The sequence below is a fragment of the Lygodium microphyllum genome, chromosome 3, assembly GCF_053477565.2.
Source record: "Lygodium microphyllum isolate KBCC chromosome 3, Lygodium_microphyllum_v1.1.10, whole genome shotgun sequence".
NCBI lineage: Eukaryota > Viridiplantae > Streptophyta > Polypodiopsida > Schizaeales > Lygodiaceae > Lygodium > Lygodium microphyllum.
This window is the reverse complement of record NC_141137.1, coordinates 24,641,933-24,656,116: the sequence shown is the minus strand read 5'-3', so window position 1 is coordinate 24,656,116 and position 14,184 is coordinate 24,641,933. Positions and strand designations below refer to the sequence as shown.

General features: G+C 49.5%; 1 protein-coding gene across 2 annotated transcripts in view; it reads right to left on the bottom strand.

Moving 5' to 3' along the window:
• LOC148038157 (uncharacterized) overlaps positions 1 to 14,184 on the bottom strand; it is a 97,671-nt gene that overhangs the window by 64,308 nt on the left and 19,179 nt on the right. The window contains exon 2 of one of the 2 annotated variants that reach the window (XM_087669678.1): positions 623 to 695. The exons of the other annotated variant lie outside the window; for it this stretch is intronic. Coding sequence (XP_087525804.1) covers positions 623 to 695 — 73 coding nt within the window. The remainder of the gene's footprint in view (positions 1 to 622; positions 696 to 14,184) is intronic. 2 annotated transcript variants of the gene reach the window in all.

Here is a 14,184-nt window from a genome sequence, read left to right as displayed (position 1 = left end):
AATACCATACAGATCAGAGTTGAATCAATCTTTAAAGGCTGATGATAACAGGGGTATGGTCTGATGGAAGCGCAATACAAGTGGTTAGAAGTGTTTAATTCATTAACCAACAGGTTGTCAATCTCTTTACTTAGCTTTTAGCTGAGCAATGCATGAAAAAACAGCATAACCAAACTAATTATTGGAACAAATGCTTAGTCACATTGAGATGTGACCAAAACTGTCCCCATTCCAGTGTGAGGATGTTAACTCACAAAGTTTCTCATGCAACCCATAAAACTATCACAATCAAAATCCCCATGTCATGACTCATTGCACAAAGTAGCTGGGGCTCCTTGCTGAGGCCTCCACCTTGGTGATTTATCTCAATGAGTACTCATTGGTTGATTTTGTCCGCCAAAAATCTCATGCATTAGGGTTTCAAAAGAAAAGATTGTATACCAAGCTTATGGGCTGCACATGTAAAGCAACAGGAGATATATGCAGCCAGTTTTCCAAGTAAGATAAATAAGTAAGGTCCTTAAAAAGGGCGACACTAACTTTGGTGCAATTTGAATGAGTGCAGTAAGGCTTTTTTAGTTAGCCCAGATTCAAATGTATGGCTCAGCTCATAGCTCAGCACCTTTTCAGTTGCTTCACATCAGTAGCTGTGTTATTGCAGTTCCATGCTGCTGCTGTCCTTCCAGTCCCTGCTCCTGTTGAACAAATGAGAACAGCAAACAGTCTTCATCAAAACTGAAGACTGGAGTCATTCTTCTGTTTTCCACAAAATATCACCGAAAGCAGCCAATATTGACTCAGCAAGTAGCTCTGCTTGCATTTCCCATCTTTTGAAGCACTTTAACTCACACACCCATAATACATCAGAATTTATCTTTGCTTCTGTCCTTTATGAAGCATTCTATTCAAATTTTTATTTGCTGATTGTAGGTACATATTTCTTTCTTTTGATCACACATGCTCACAATAAGAGTGTGACTAGCATTGACTTGCTTCCTATTGATCCAAGTAGAGACTATCAAACACCCACATGCATCCAGCCTGCACACACAGGACAGAACACAACCCATAGTCACACCCTACGAAACATAAAAGGATGGATAGTGGACCACCTCCCAGTCATAGAGCCAAACAAGCTTACTCAAGCCTAGCATAATGGGCCACAGACATCACAAGGGCTGCCCTGAGCCCACCTTTGCTGCTGCCATGTCACTCCAAGAAGGCAGGTTCTGGTATTGCTCATTCAAACACATCCTCTGGTGCTCCAACAACCCCTCGGAATGCTGTGAGATACTGCTAACAGGCCAAAATGCAGCAGGACCCCACAATCTTACTGCCAATGCTGTCCACTGGTGAACTGCAGCAATCTGCTGCCCAATGACCACTCTTGTTGCTGCCATGTCATAAGTTCACTACCCTCAGACCTTGTTAGTAACACATGTATATCCCCTCTTGTTTGAGAGCCATATCAGTAAGTCAGTGGTGGCATTACGGAGCTCTGATATTTTTAGGTCATTTGTGGTTGGTTTGGTCATTTAGTCCATTGTGGGCAAACCATAGTCACATGGGATGGCCATTTTCGGGTCCCCTATCCCTTTTCCTTGTCCCCAGTTCCAATCTTTGTGCTTATTCCATATCACTACATAGTCACAAGGAATGGCAATTCATGGCCATGCTGAGCTAAAAATATATTAGCTTCTTTCAAACCACCCCCAAAAAATGCTTAATTAATGAATTAAACCTCTTATTAAAAGAAACACATTCCTAGAGAGTATGTATATCAAGGCTTCAATCCGAACACTCAACCGTCACGTCGCGCTGCTGTCCCCCCGCCCTGATTACGCGCCATCCGACTGATCACCTGTCCGATCGCGCCATCCGACAGTTCGCCCGCTGTCCGATCGATCGCCCTGCCCCGACTGTTTGGCCTCCCGCCCCGACTGATCGTGGCCGTCCCAGCACTATTCGCACCTCCCAATGTTGTTCGCGCGCCCTCGCCCCAACGTTGTGTAACGGCCGCCTGTCTGCCGTTTCCCCCTCCTGCCTGGCTATCCCCCTGGTTGGCCGTTTCCCCCCCCCCCCCCCCGGCCAGGCCCATTGACAGTTACTTGCGCGCACCATCTGCATCCGCCCTACCCCCCCCCCCCCCGAGTGCCACCTTGACGGGAGGCCTGGCCCACGATCAGGCTGCAACACCACCGCCATTGAAAACAGAAACCCCCTCCCCCTCTTTTCCCCCTCCCCTCCACTTGCTCCCTCCCCCTGCAGCAACTCCCCATTCAGCAGCACAGCAGCGCGATAGGTAGGTTCTCCCAAAAGGGACGGGCAATGGAAACCTTTGGTCAGACGCCGGCGTACTCACCGAGTGCCCCCCAGTCGAACACCTTGCGCGTAGTCCTCTCTGAGGAGCAGCTCTTAGCCGTCCGAGCTAAGGAGCTGGAGCTAATGGAAACAGCAATTTATGGTCAGGTAGTAGGACATTCCCCAGCTAGGGCCCAGCTTCGGGACTGGCTCCACTACACGCTGAGCATCGGCACGGCGCAGATCATGGAGGCGGTCCTATTGGGCCAAGGGATCTTCATGGTCCGCCTCAGTTCAGCAGACGCAGCTGAGCTGCTCGCCAGTTCACCATATGCATCCACAAAGGGGGTCATATACATGGTCCCTTGGTACAATGGCTTCACTGTGGAGGCGTTTGCACTCAACAACAGGTTTCTTCGGCACCCGATCACCCTCCTCTTCCCCGGCCTGGCGATTGAGTACCGCCAGTTGGTGGAAGACTTTGGGAGGCTCTTCGGCACTGTCCTTCGCGGATGCAGTGACAGTGGCAGGGGTCCCAAAGGTACAGGTGGCAGTGAAGGAGGTCAAGAATATCCCACGGTTCCTAGAGATTGAGGTAGGCGGGCATTCCTTTAGGCAGCAGGTCATTGTGACTGGGCAACCAGGGCAGTGCTTTGCCACGACTTTGGGCATCAGCAAGCAGTTTGTACATAGTTTGGAACCAAGGCGGCTCCACCCACAGGTCCGCAGGGGGACGCTGACGGTTTCACAAAGGTCCAAAGGCGACAAAGAGGGAGACGGCAAGGGGAGGCGCAGCCAGCCCCTCAGGCCCAGCCTCGCCAGCAAGGTGATGGCGGACGAGCGCCCCCCTTTCGGCACAGCACTCCACAGCCCCCCCTGCTCGCCCCACCCGACAAGACCGATCCCCCCCATTTTCTCCACATGAGCCACAGACTGCCTCGCCGAAGCCCCCACACGCCCCTCACCCACCCCCCCTCCCCTCCCTCCACTGACCTTGGCCCACAACCCCCCCTTGCCAGGGCTACCATCCCCTCCCCACACCCACCATGCATCTCTAGCCATCCCACCATAGCTCGATCCACTCCACCCCCATCACCCCCCCTACCGAGCACCCCCCCTGATCCGCACCCACGTCAGGTGAGCCCCCCCAAACCCACTCCCCCTCCTCCCACAAGAGGTGATGAGCCACACACACCTAACTCCTTTGCACACCAGCAGTCCCCCTCCCATCCACACAGCCACCAGCTCATCTGCCCCTGCCACCCGCCATACTTTCCCGAGACAGGCACAGCTGCTGCCACAAGAGTTTTTTCACAGTGGCCCATGGTCTTACCTGCGAGTTGCAGAGCGCGGAGTGTTCCCACTACCTCTAGAGGTGGAGATCTTCGTGGTTCGTAAGTCAAGGAGGGGCAAGGTCCACCTACTTGCACCACCGGATGGACCAAACTACGCTTTCTTTTTTCAGTCATCTTTCTCAGAAGAGTGGACGACTATACAGATTGAGGAGGAATTGAAGAGTCAGGTAGCAGATCACACCTCCCAGTGGATGGGAGATGAAGAACTAGCATTGTTCACACAACAATGGCCACGTTGCATGATGGACATTAACTGGTGGGCTGGCGCCGACGTCCCGAATTTGAGCATTATCTTTCAAGCCCCCCCACAGTGGGGAGCGCCGAGGGACATGATCGAGTGGCCCCTAGCACAGGCGGCCCACTTCTACCAGTGTACATAGTCGCGGTTTTCAACATGGTTGATAGATGCATTGATAGTACCACCTGGAGCATCTATCACCCCTATGGTCCAGCCGAGGGCCACCATGGGGGACTGGAGCTCACCATCCAGACCGGCGGCAAAACGTACCTGCATGCTTCGCAGTCTCTCTTCCTCGTCTGCAGCTTCCACACCGAACAGATGCATGTTTGGTCAGTCACAGGTTTCCCCATGAACCTACATCTTGCATCCTAGAATGTGAACAGTCTCCACTACAGTGGGGCGCGTGGCTCGAGGAAGCTGATTATCTGGCAGGAGCTGCAGCTTGCCCTCGCCGGACGGATAGACATCTTGCTACTGCAGGAGCACAAGCTCACCCTCGCCCAAGCTCAACAGGTTGGGAAGGTACTGCCGGGCAGCTCACATACTTATTGGGAGCAAGCTATAGGTGCCCACGGTAGGAGTGGAGGCGTATGCACCTCTATTGGCCCGAGTCTCACCACCTGTGTACGAGACCACGGGACGATAGTGGCAGGAAGGGCCCTATGGATCAGGCTAGATATTGGGGACTCGTGTATTGGAGTCCTCAATGTCTATGCCCCTACGGAGGTTAGGACACGCAACAGGTTCTAGGTGGAGATTGTAGATGGACTCCCAAAGGTGGATTCCTGGATTGTTGGAGGAGATTTCAACAATCTGGAGGCTTTGGAGGACCAGCAGGGCAAAGGAAGAAACTACCAGGGCATGGCTGGGGAGGAGCAGGAGGCATGGGAGGTCTTTTTGCTTGCAGTCAGAGCACGGGATGCCTGGAAAGACCCCGCCTTCCACAGGAGGGAGAGGTCGTTGGACTTTTCTTGGGGTTACAAGTGGCTAGGCGGAGCCTTGCTAGAGCGGTTGGACAGGTTTTATGTGGGAGAGTGGGGAGGTTCTCACGGAGGCCAGATTGAGCAGTTGGCAAGCACCACACTATCCGATCATTGCCCGGTTCTCCTGGCACTTGATCCCCCAGCGTCCGCCCTAGATACACGATCTTGTCGGATCCCTGACTCGATCTATAGGAGGGAGGAGGTGTCGAGACAGATAGAGCAGATCTGGACCAGAGAGTGGATTAGGAGGGACAGGATAGCAGAGGAGGTTGCAGATGTCCTAGCCGAGTCAAGCAAAATTTGCCAAGAGGCAGCCCTACAGGCCAAGCAGCAGTGCTGGGAGGAGGAGAGAGCACTCTAGCAGGACCTAGCAGCTACGCACAGATTGTTGCAAGAGGCACCAGGGGACCCCATCCTCCACGCACAGGAGGTGCGCGCACGTGGAGCCATTGCTGGCCTAGAGGACAAGCACTCGGAGTTCTCTTTCCGCACTTCAGCAACCTTTTGGGCACGGAAGGAAGACACGATGTGCAGGGAGTTCTTCCAGGTGCACCAGCCCGCACCGCAGAAGAACAGATACGCAGCCTTAGGGACCAGTATGGGAGGACCCGTTCTAGCCCTTATGAGGTGATTGAGATTGCCACCGACTATTGCACACGCCTCTTCCAACAGGAGACAGCTTCAATTAGAGGACAGAGATGCAAACAGCAGGTATGGGATCACATCCTGTCCCTCGTCACAGAGGAGACAAGACACGCCCTACTAGTCCCCTTCACAGAGAAGGAACTAGAGGAGGCTTTCCATACACAAGATGGGCAAAAATGCCCGGGGGAGGATGGCTTCTCTAAGGCCTTCTTTCCTACCTACTGGGAGGTGGTGAAGGATCCCCTACTGAGGGCTTTCTAGGAGATATTCACCTCAGGACAGATGCCAAGGAGGATCTCTGCAGGCCTTATCAGTCTTCTCCCCAAAGGGGGAGACCGGTTGGAGCTATCCCAGTGGAGACCGATCACCTTATTGTCAGTAGCCTATAAGGCTCTGGCAAAGATGATTGGTAGACGATTACAACATGTGCTTCCAGACATCATTCATGACACACAGACAGGCTTTGTCCAGGATAGGAGCATCCTAGACAATGTATTTACATTTTTTGAGGCGACAGAGTGGGCTCAGCACAGTGGGCAAAGACTGGCAATACTACTATTGGACTTCGAGAAAGCCTACGACAGGGTGGACTAGGATTTCCTAGAGGGTACCATGGTGAAGTTAGGATTTCCCCACGCTTGGATTCGCGGGGTCTCCGGCCTGTACAGATCAGCCACCAGCAGGGTTCTCATAGACGGAAGGCGAGGGGAGAAGGTCTGGCTAGAGAGATCGGTCCGACAGGGCTGCCCCCTGGCCCCATACCTGTTCCTACTCTTCACAGAGGCGATGTCCCACTTCCTCAGATCACGTGTGAGTGGACTACGCGGCCTCCGACTTCCAGTGAGAGAGAAGACTGAGTTGTTAGACTCAGTACGCAAACGACACAGGACTCTACATAGAGGACGATGAGGTGATGCTGGAAAGAATGAGGCTGGCTCTTGAGGTGTTCTGTGTTGCAGCGGGTGTGAAAATCAACTGGGGAAAGTCGGTTGGTTTCCTCATAGACCCGGACTCCAGCACGGAGTGGGGAGTCCACTTGGGTTTTAGATGGGTGAGCAGAGGGCAGACCGTCCGATACCTAGGGTTCCAGGTGGGACTTGATATCACTCCTGCCTAGCAGTTTCTTCCTGTTCTAGACTCTATTAGGAGGAAACTGACCTACTAGAGCACAGCTCGCCTCTCACTAGCCGGTCGAGCCCTGGTGGTTAACCAGGTCCTCCTAGCGACGGCCTGGTACATCGCCTCGTATTGGTGTTTCTCCTCATCGTGCGTAGGGTAGCTTTGCCGCCTGGTGCAGAATTTCCTTTGGTCGGGGTTTAATGGCTCCAGAGACTCCAGGGCCAAGGTGGCGTGGGCGACCATCATACGACATCGATTAGAGGGAGGGCTTGGGATCATAGACCCAGAATATCAGAGTATGGCCCTCTTGGGCAAGCTAGTTGTCCGCGGTCTCACACCAAGCAAGCAGACCTGGAAGGTCTTACTGCAAGAGGGCCTTCAGGACTGTAAACCGAGGCTTGGCAGGGAGTGGAGGCCGTCCCTGAGATGGATCTTCACTTCAGCCCAGATTACCCTGCCCAGATCACCTTTCCTGCGGAACCTACTCCGCGTGTGGCAAGGCCTCCGTAAGACCCTAATCCAGAGCCCCCCGGGTTGCCAGGAGGAAATAGACCGTCAGCCGGTGATCCGGAATCTCCAGGTCAAAGATAGAGAAGGGGCACAGATAGGTGAACGCCCCCACATCCAGTGGGCTGGGTGGGAGGCCGGTCCGGCTCGTTCCATCAGGACATGGCGGGAGGTGTACAAGATGGCAGACAAGGAGGTGCTACAGCGAGTATCAAGGTGCAGGAGAGGAGTGGAGTTGAGGAGAAGAGAGATAGACGCAACAATACCTCCGTGGCTTGCCTCCCTAATACGAGAACCGATAGAGGCCGGGGAGGTATGGACAGCCAGGTTCTCTCCAGCAGGCATCCCTCTTCAGGTGGCACGTAGAGTAGGTGGCGCCTCCCAGGGGACTTTCTTTGCTGTTCAGGAGGAGGGACGTCTGGCCCTTGACACAGGGCAACAGGATGAGGGGATTGGGGATTGCCACCCTTTCATGGAGAAGGATTCGGATGGTGGGTCTTCAGGGGAAGACTTGGCGACTGAACCCCTATGTTTTCTGGATGGAGCTCAAGGAGTGGCGCCTTTGGATCTGGGAGGGTAGACCACTTGATGAGCTGGAGTAGGATCCAGGAGAGTGGCTATGGCCGGCCTCTGCGGTTGCAAAAAAGCCACCCAGGTTCCTAGAATACACTGCCAGGATTGGCAAACATGTACTGATGCAGGAGGATATGGACTGGGCGCCGTCACGCAGCAGGCACTGGGCAGAGCACGGCATCACAGAGCCCTTCCGACGGACGCCTATGGGATAGCTAGAGGCCGAGGAGGGTGTCGTATTTTTAATGGCTAGTGGCACATGGAGGATTGGCGGTAGGAAGCTGGCTTGCCCAAATGCAGGAGGAGGGAGATTGTAAGCGCTGCACACAGCAGCTTCTAGAAACCCCAAAGCACTGCCTTTGGTCTTGTGAGGAGGCGCAACTGGTGTGGAGAGGAGCATGTCGTATCCTTCGACGTATAGCCCCCAACCTCGGGTATATTTCATGGGGAGCTTTCTGTTGGCAAGCAATTAGCCAAGGTCGTCACCTTCTGTATGAGGCCGGGATGCAGGACACGATTTTCATGATTGAGGCAGGGTCATGCGCAGTGGTTGGTCTGGAAGCTTTACCTATCCGACAGGTACTGGAGCCCACAATAGACCGCTCAGAGATATGGGAGATCATAGGGAGTCTTACTGGATGGCATATCTGGAAGGCGCGATGCCAAGTGGCCTTCGGCGGTGAGAGACTCTCAGCACCTGCGACCTTAGCAGAGCTATGGACCTCCATCATTCACTCCCTCCGCAGCCGATGGGGTCAGGTGCAGGGTGAGTCCAAGGCTCGTCAGGAGCTCCGTGGTCACTTCATGCGTACCTAGGGCGGCCAGGGCCTATTCTTCGTGATACAAGCAGGCAGTCCCGTTTGGCGATATACCCCTCCCCCATGGCTTCTTGCCCCCATGCCCCCTAGACCGCCTTGAGAGGCTTGTATACATGATGTAGTGGTGACTTTGCATCAGCTCCAATTTATTCTGTTGAGCATGAGCACTCTGTTGTAATCAATTCTTTTAAATAATATAATCAGCCACATTCTACTGGAAAAAAAAAGAGAGTATGTATATCCCATAAGCACAAACCCTATTGGGAGGACCTCAACTTTCTATAAATAGGCATGCTGCCCTCCTTCCAAACTCAATCTCATTTTTGCAACTTGTAGGTGCCTTCTCATTGCTGCCCACACCCTGTTCATGAAGGATATCTCAGCCAAAGTTGTCCACCATTGTTGTCTACCATTTGGCGCCTCCTGCCCAGTCCCCCTGTTGCTGTTTACAGAGGATTCCCAGCCTGTTCAGCACCTATATCAGCTGGTGACTGCTGTCAGAGGCTGTCCCAGCCTTCCTGTACTCCTCATTCCCCTTCAGATGCTGCTGACCAGCCTGCACAGCTGCCACCCAGCCTGCTGACATCAGCATACAGCTGCACTTGCACGAGATTGCTGCTCCAGCCCTTTGTCAACCCCTAAAAATCTGGGTTTTGCTAATCAGCCCATATGTACAGCTGCCAAGTCATCAGCCTGATTTGTGTTTGCAGATTCAGCTCACTCTGTTGCTCATCTATCCACTTGCATTCGCCTACCAAGAGGACTCCAGCAGCCCATATCCTCTTTTCCCTACATCATGCATGGTGGGCTTTATTTAGCTGCCTAGTCATTACAGCTCTGTGTGACCTCATTTACCACAGGATATCTTCTACATCTTGTTGGTTCTTGACATCTGCATGTTGGCTACTATTGCACATGGTGTTGAAACTGTTGGTTGGTAGTACCATCAGGATTTCCACCCTTCTAGGCTGTCTACATGTTCTCCACAATTCCGCATGGATAGAGTTGTGTTTTATGCTACTATAATGATATAGGCTTACTACACATTCTTTTGCTCATACTCTCTACCCCAATCCTCAAGAGACAAAAGTTGAGGGTCAATTTTTACCTTGAATAGTGTGTTTGCTGCATTGAACATTGTCTTATTCATTCATAATTCAGATTTCATTATGTTCCGTGTTGTGCATTTGTCGTACGATTGTGTTTGTATTCTGTAGACGAGCATTTATTTACATGATGTCAGAGCTAGGTACTCACTGAAGAAACCTCAACCTTGGATCGAAAGCTCCATCTATTAGAATTTGCCAATTCTGTAGGCAATCCCCAATATTTTAGTCAATTAGTTTGTAGTGTGAACACAACTAAATAAGTTGTGTCACCACATTTAGAATTAGCACTAAAGTTAGACTTCAGTTGAGTTAGGGGTTAGGGTCTACCTTAGACCTAAGGTTGTACTTTCATTCTATCACTTTCAGTTCAGCGAGTATTCTATCTTTCTTCCTACTTGCACCACCCTTGCTACTACCCTACGCCACCAAATTTGTTGCCTGTGCAATGTGCCACCACAACCACCACCAATCGCTACTTTTGCCCTACAACACTGCCCTCATTCTACCATTGATTTGTCACTGCCAACTCCATCGATTGTCCTACCAACACTGAAGTTCTCAACATCTTCAGTACGCTTCTCGAGGCAACCACATCACCCAAAACTTAGGATTTTTGCCCGATTCAAGCTCCAAAGCATGAATCTCCATTGAAATTGTCAATATTGCACAATTTCTTGAACATTGGGGCGAGAAATTTGGGGATTTTGTGACTTTCGTGTCCAACATGCATCCAAAGGCGAATCAAGTATCTTGATTACTGTTTGCATGCATCCCAATTCGCAAGGTGACATTACATCAGATTTGCAAGCTATAGGTTTAAATTTTCTTCAATTTCTTGATTTGTGTTTGCAGATTCAGCTCACTCTGTTGCTCATTTATCCATTTGCGTTCGCCTACCAAGAGGACTCCAACAGCCCATATCCTCTTTTCCAGCAACATTTTGTGTTGTTGGTCCTACTAAAGCAGTTGCCTATTTACAACCTTCCTCATCGTTATTTCAACTGTCACCTTTAATCAACCTCAGCTACCCTCTACATCATGCATGGTGGGCTTTATTTAGCTGCCTAGTCACTATAGCTCTATGTGACCTCATTTACCGCAGGATATCTTCTACATCCTGTTGGTTCTTGACTTCTGCATGTTGGCTACTATTGCACATGGTGTTGAAACTGTTGCTTGGTAGTACCATCAAGATTTCCACCCTTCTAGGCTGTCCACATGCTCTCCACAATTCCACATGGATGGAGTTGTGTTTTATGCTACTACAATGATATAGGCTTACTACACATTCTTTTGCTCATACTCTCTGTCCCAATCCTCAAGACACGGGAGAGGGTCAATTTTTACCTTGAATAGTGTATTTGCTACATTGAACATTGTCACACCTAGGTACTCACTGAAGAAACCTCAACCTTGGATCGAAAGCTCCCTCTATTAGAATTTGCCAATTCTATAGGCAATGCCCAATATTTTAGTCGGTTAGTTTGTAGTGTGAATACAACTAAATAAGTTGTGTCACCACACTTAGAATTAGCACTAGAGTTAGACTTCAGTTGAGTTAGGGGTTAGTGTCTCCCTTAGACCTAAGGTTGTACTTTCATTCTATCATTTTCAATTCAGCAAGTATTCTATTTTTCCTTCCTACACCACCCTTGCTACTACCCTACGCCATCAGATCTATCACCTGTGCAACATATCACCGATGACCACAACCACCACTAGTCACTACTTTTGCCTTGCAACACTGCCCTCATTCTACAATTGACTTGACACCGCCAACTCCATCAATTGTCCTACCAACACTGAAGTTCTCAACATCTTCAATACGCTTCCCGAGGCAACCATGTCACCCAAAATTTGGGGCTTTTGCTTGATTCAAGCTCTGAAGCATGAATCTCCACAAAAATTGCCAACACTCCACAATTTCTTCGGCATTGGTGCGAGAAATTTGGGGATTTTGTGATTTTTGTGTCCAACACGCATCCCAAGGCGAATCAAGGTTGTTAATTACTGTTTGCATGCATCTCAAGGTGACATTACATCAGATTTGCAGGCTATAAGTTTAAAATTTCTTGAAATTCTTGAAATTTCATGAGAGAACTTAGGGGCTTTCGCTTGGCACACATCCAAAGCAGTGAACGCATGCTGCAATAGCATTATCTTGCTGTTCATGTCAGATTGGGCAAAGAAATTTGTACAAATTTGGAAACTTGCAATTAAAATTGAGGATTTTCGGCATTAAGTTATTGCATTTTATATTTGCCACACATTTCGAGGCACGTGCAGTAGCACAGCACTGAATTGCTATAAATTGCAGATTGGGCTGTTTTGCACAATGTGGGCATGGTTTTCAAGGAGAGTGACAATTTTGTACTTGCATTAGTATCCGGTGTTGGGATCTGGTACTCAATTGAGTACATTTCACACTTTCAGCTTGGAAATGTTTGGCTGCTGAATTTGTGCATTAATTTGCAGCAATGTCAAATCACAACACCCAAGGATCACAGCAACACTTTGGGAGTCCTCACTCAAGAGGATAAGCTAGATAGCACCAACTACCCTTTATGGAGTTCTATGGTGCACAATCTACTTGTTGCAAATGATCTTTGGGATTATCTCATCAATGATTTGTAGAGATCGAGAGAGCTTGCACCTCAAACGCCTCAACGTGGTGCTAGAGGACAGCCAGCTTGCCCCTGCTTCTGCCCCCACTTCTCCTACAGCAAAATAGAGAAGGTGGGATTTGAAGGAAGGCACAAGCTTTGTCATCGATTACCTTATCACTTAAGAGAGCTATTATACCTCATATTGAGTCATGCCAGACCTCTAAAGCAGCTTGGAAAGTCTTGGAAAGTGCATTTGCAACTCATAATGAAGCTAAAATATCTTACTTATGAAAAAAATTGGCTAATGCACATATGGATGAGGGTGTCAACATGATTGATCACCTTCAGGACTTACGCGAGCAACTACTGAATATTAATGAGGTTATTGGGCGCAAAAATGGTGAATGTTACTATGAATTCACTTCCAAAGTGTTATCTTGGGTTCCACACCTCGCTGAATTTGTCTTTTTTCTTTTTCTTTTTCTTTTTTTTCTTTTTTCTTTTTTTTTTGGTTGGGGGGGGGGGGGGGGGGGGGGGGGGGGGGGGGTGTGTGTGGGTGGGTGGGTGGGTGGGTGGGTGTGTGTGTGTGTGTGTGAGCACAATCCCTTACTTTTGTGGTATCGGAAGGCCTCTTGTTACAAGACCAACAAACTTTGAAAAATATTGCTATGCGTTCAAGTGACGTAGCTATGCTTTCAAAGTACAAAGGCAAGGGTAAAGAAAAGCAATATGTAAAAAATCAACTCAAGGCTCACATGGAACAACCATCTAGCAAGGCTGCCCAAGACATAGAAAAGACAAAGAAAAAGGGGAAATGCCACTACTATAAGAAGCTTGGACATTACATTGATGAATGTAGGAACAGGTATACCGGCTGTCTAGGAGACATCCGCCACTCAGTCTTTGGATGGGGGTGCTACAACCAATTTTTGGAGGAGGACTATGCATTCTGTTGAGCTAAAACACGCTTTTCAGCTGATTAGCATTCTTAAACAGCCCCAAAACATACTTAATTAATTTAAAAAAACCCTAAAAAGGGGAGTGGTCTGAGAGAGTTTCAGTGGTCTCCCAAAAACCCTAATTCTTTGGGGCATCCTTCAACATCTAGAAATAGACAAGCTGCCCCCATTCAACCTCATTCCCATCCGTGTAGGTTTCACACCCTTGAGTGCAGTTTTCAGCCATCAGTCCACATAGACGTGGCTGTCCAGCCCTAGAGACTACTACTACACCTGTTGTTGTGTTTGCTCCTCCAGTGTGTAGGCGACAGCTGGCAACCCATCTCCATCATCAAGCGACCTTCTACTGCTGCATTTGGACCTATTCTACACCTAGCGCCAGCTGGTGACTGCATACACAGCTTGCGTTTGGTGTCATCTTCCCAGGTGACAACTGTCAACCCTCTTCGTCATCTATGCAGCTTGCGTTTGGTACTCCACGTCCTCCTAACACCTACGTTTGTTGCATCCTCTCCATCCTACACTCCAACCAGTGGTCACAAACTTAGGATCTGTCTCCAGTGAACATCCCTCTTTGACACTTTGCTCTGCCCTTAAGTATCTATACACTCTTACATTCATTTACAGTATTCGTTCCCTTCAGAGTTGTGTTCTTCTCTCCCTTCTTCTGTTTGTGTTTAAGTTTCTAAGTTTGAGTTTTTTGAGTTTTGTGTTTAGGGTTGGAGTTTTACTTTCTGTGTCTATGTCTGTCTCTTTGTTGTCCTGTCATGGTCGTACACTGTGTTTCCTCAGTACAAACCCTAATAGTTTTCTTCACGTGGTATCAGAGCCGGTGCTCTTGTAAAGAGTATCCTACAGATATTGTGACGAGCTTGGTTTTGCACGAGGCACACAATACGACTTGTAAAACCGAATCACAATGTCACAGACATCTTCTTCTCTAGTTCCTATGATGTCCTATCAAGCTT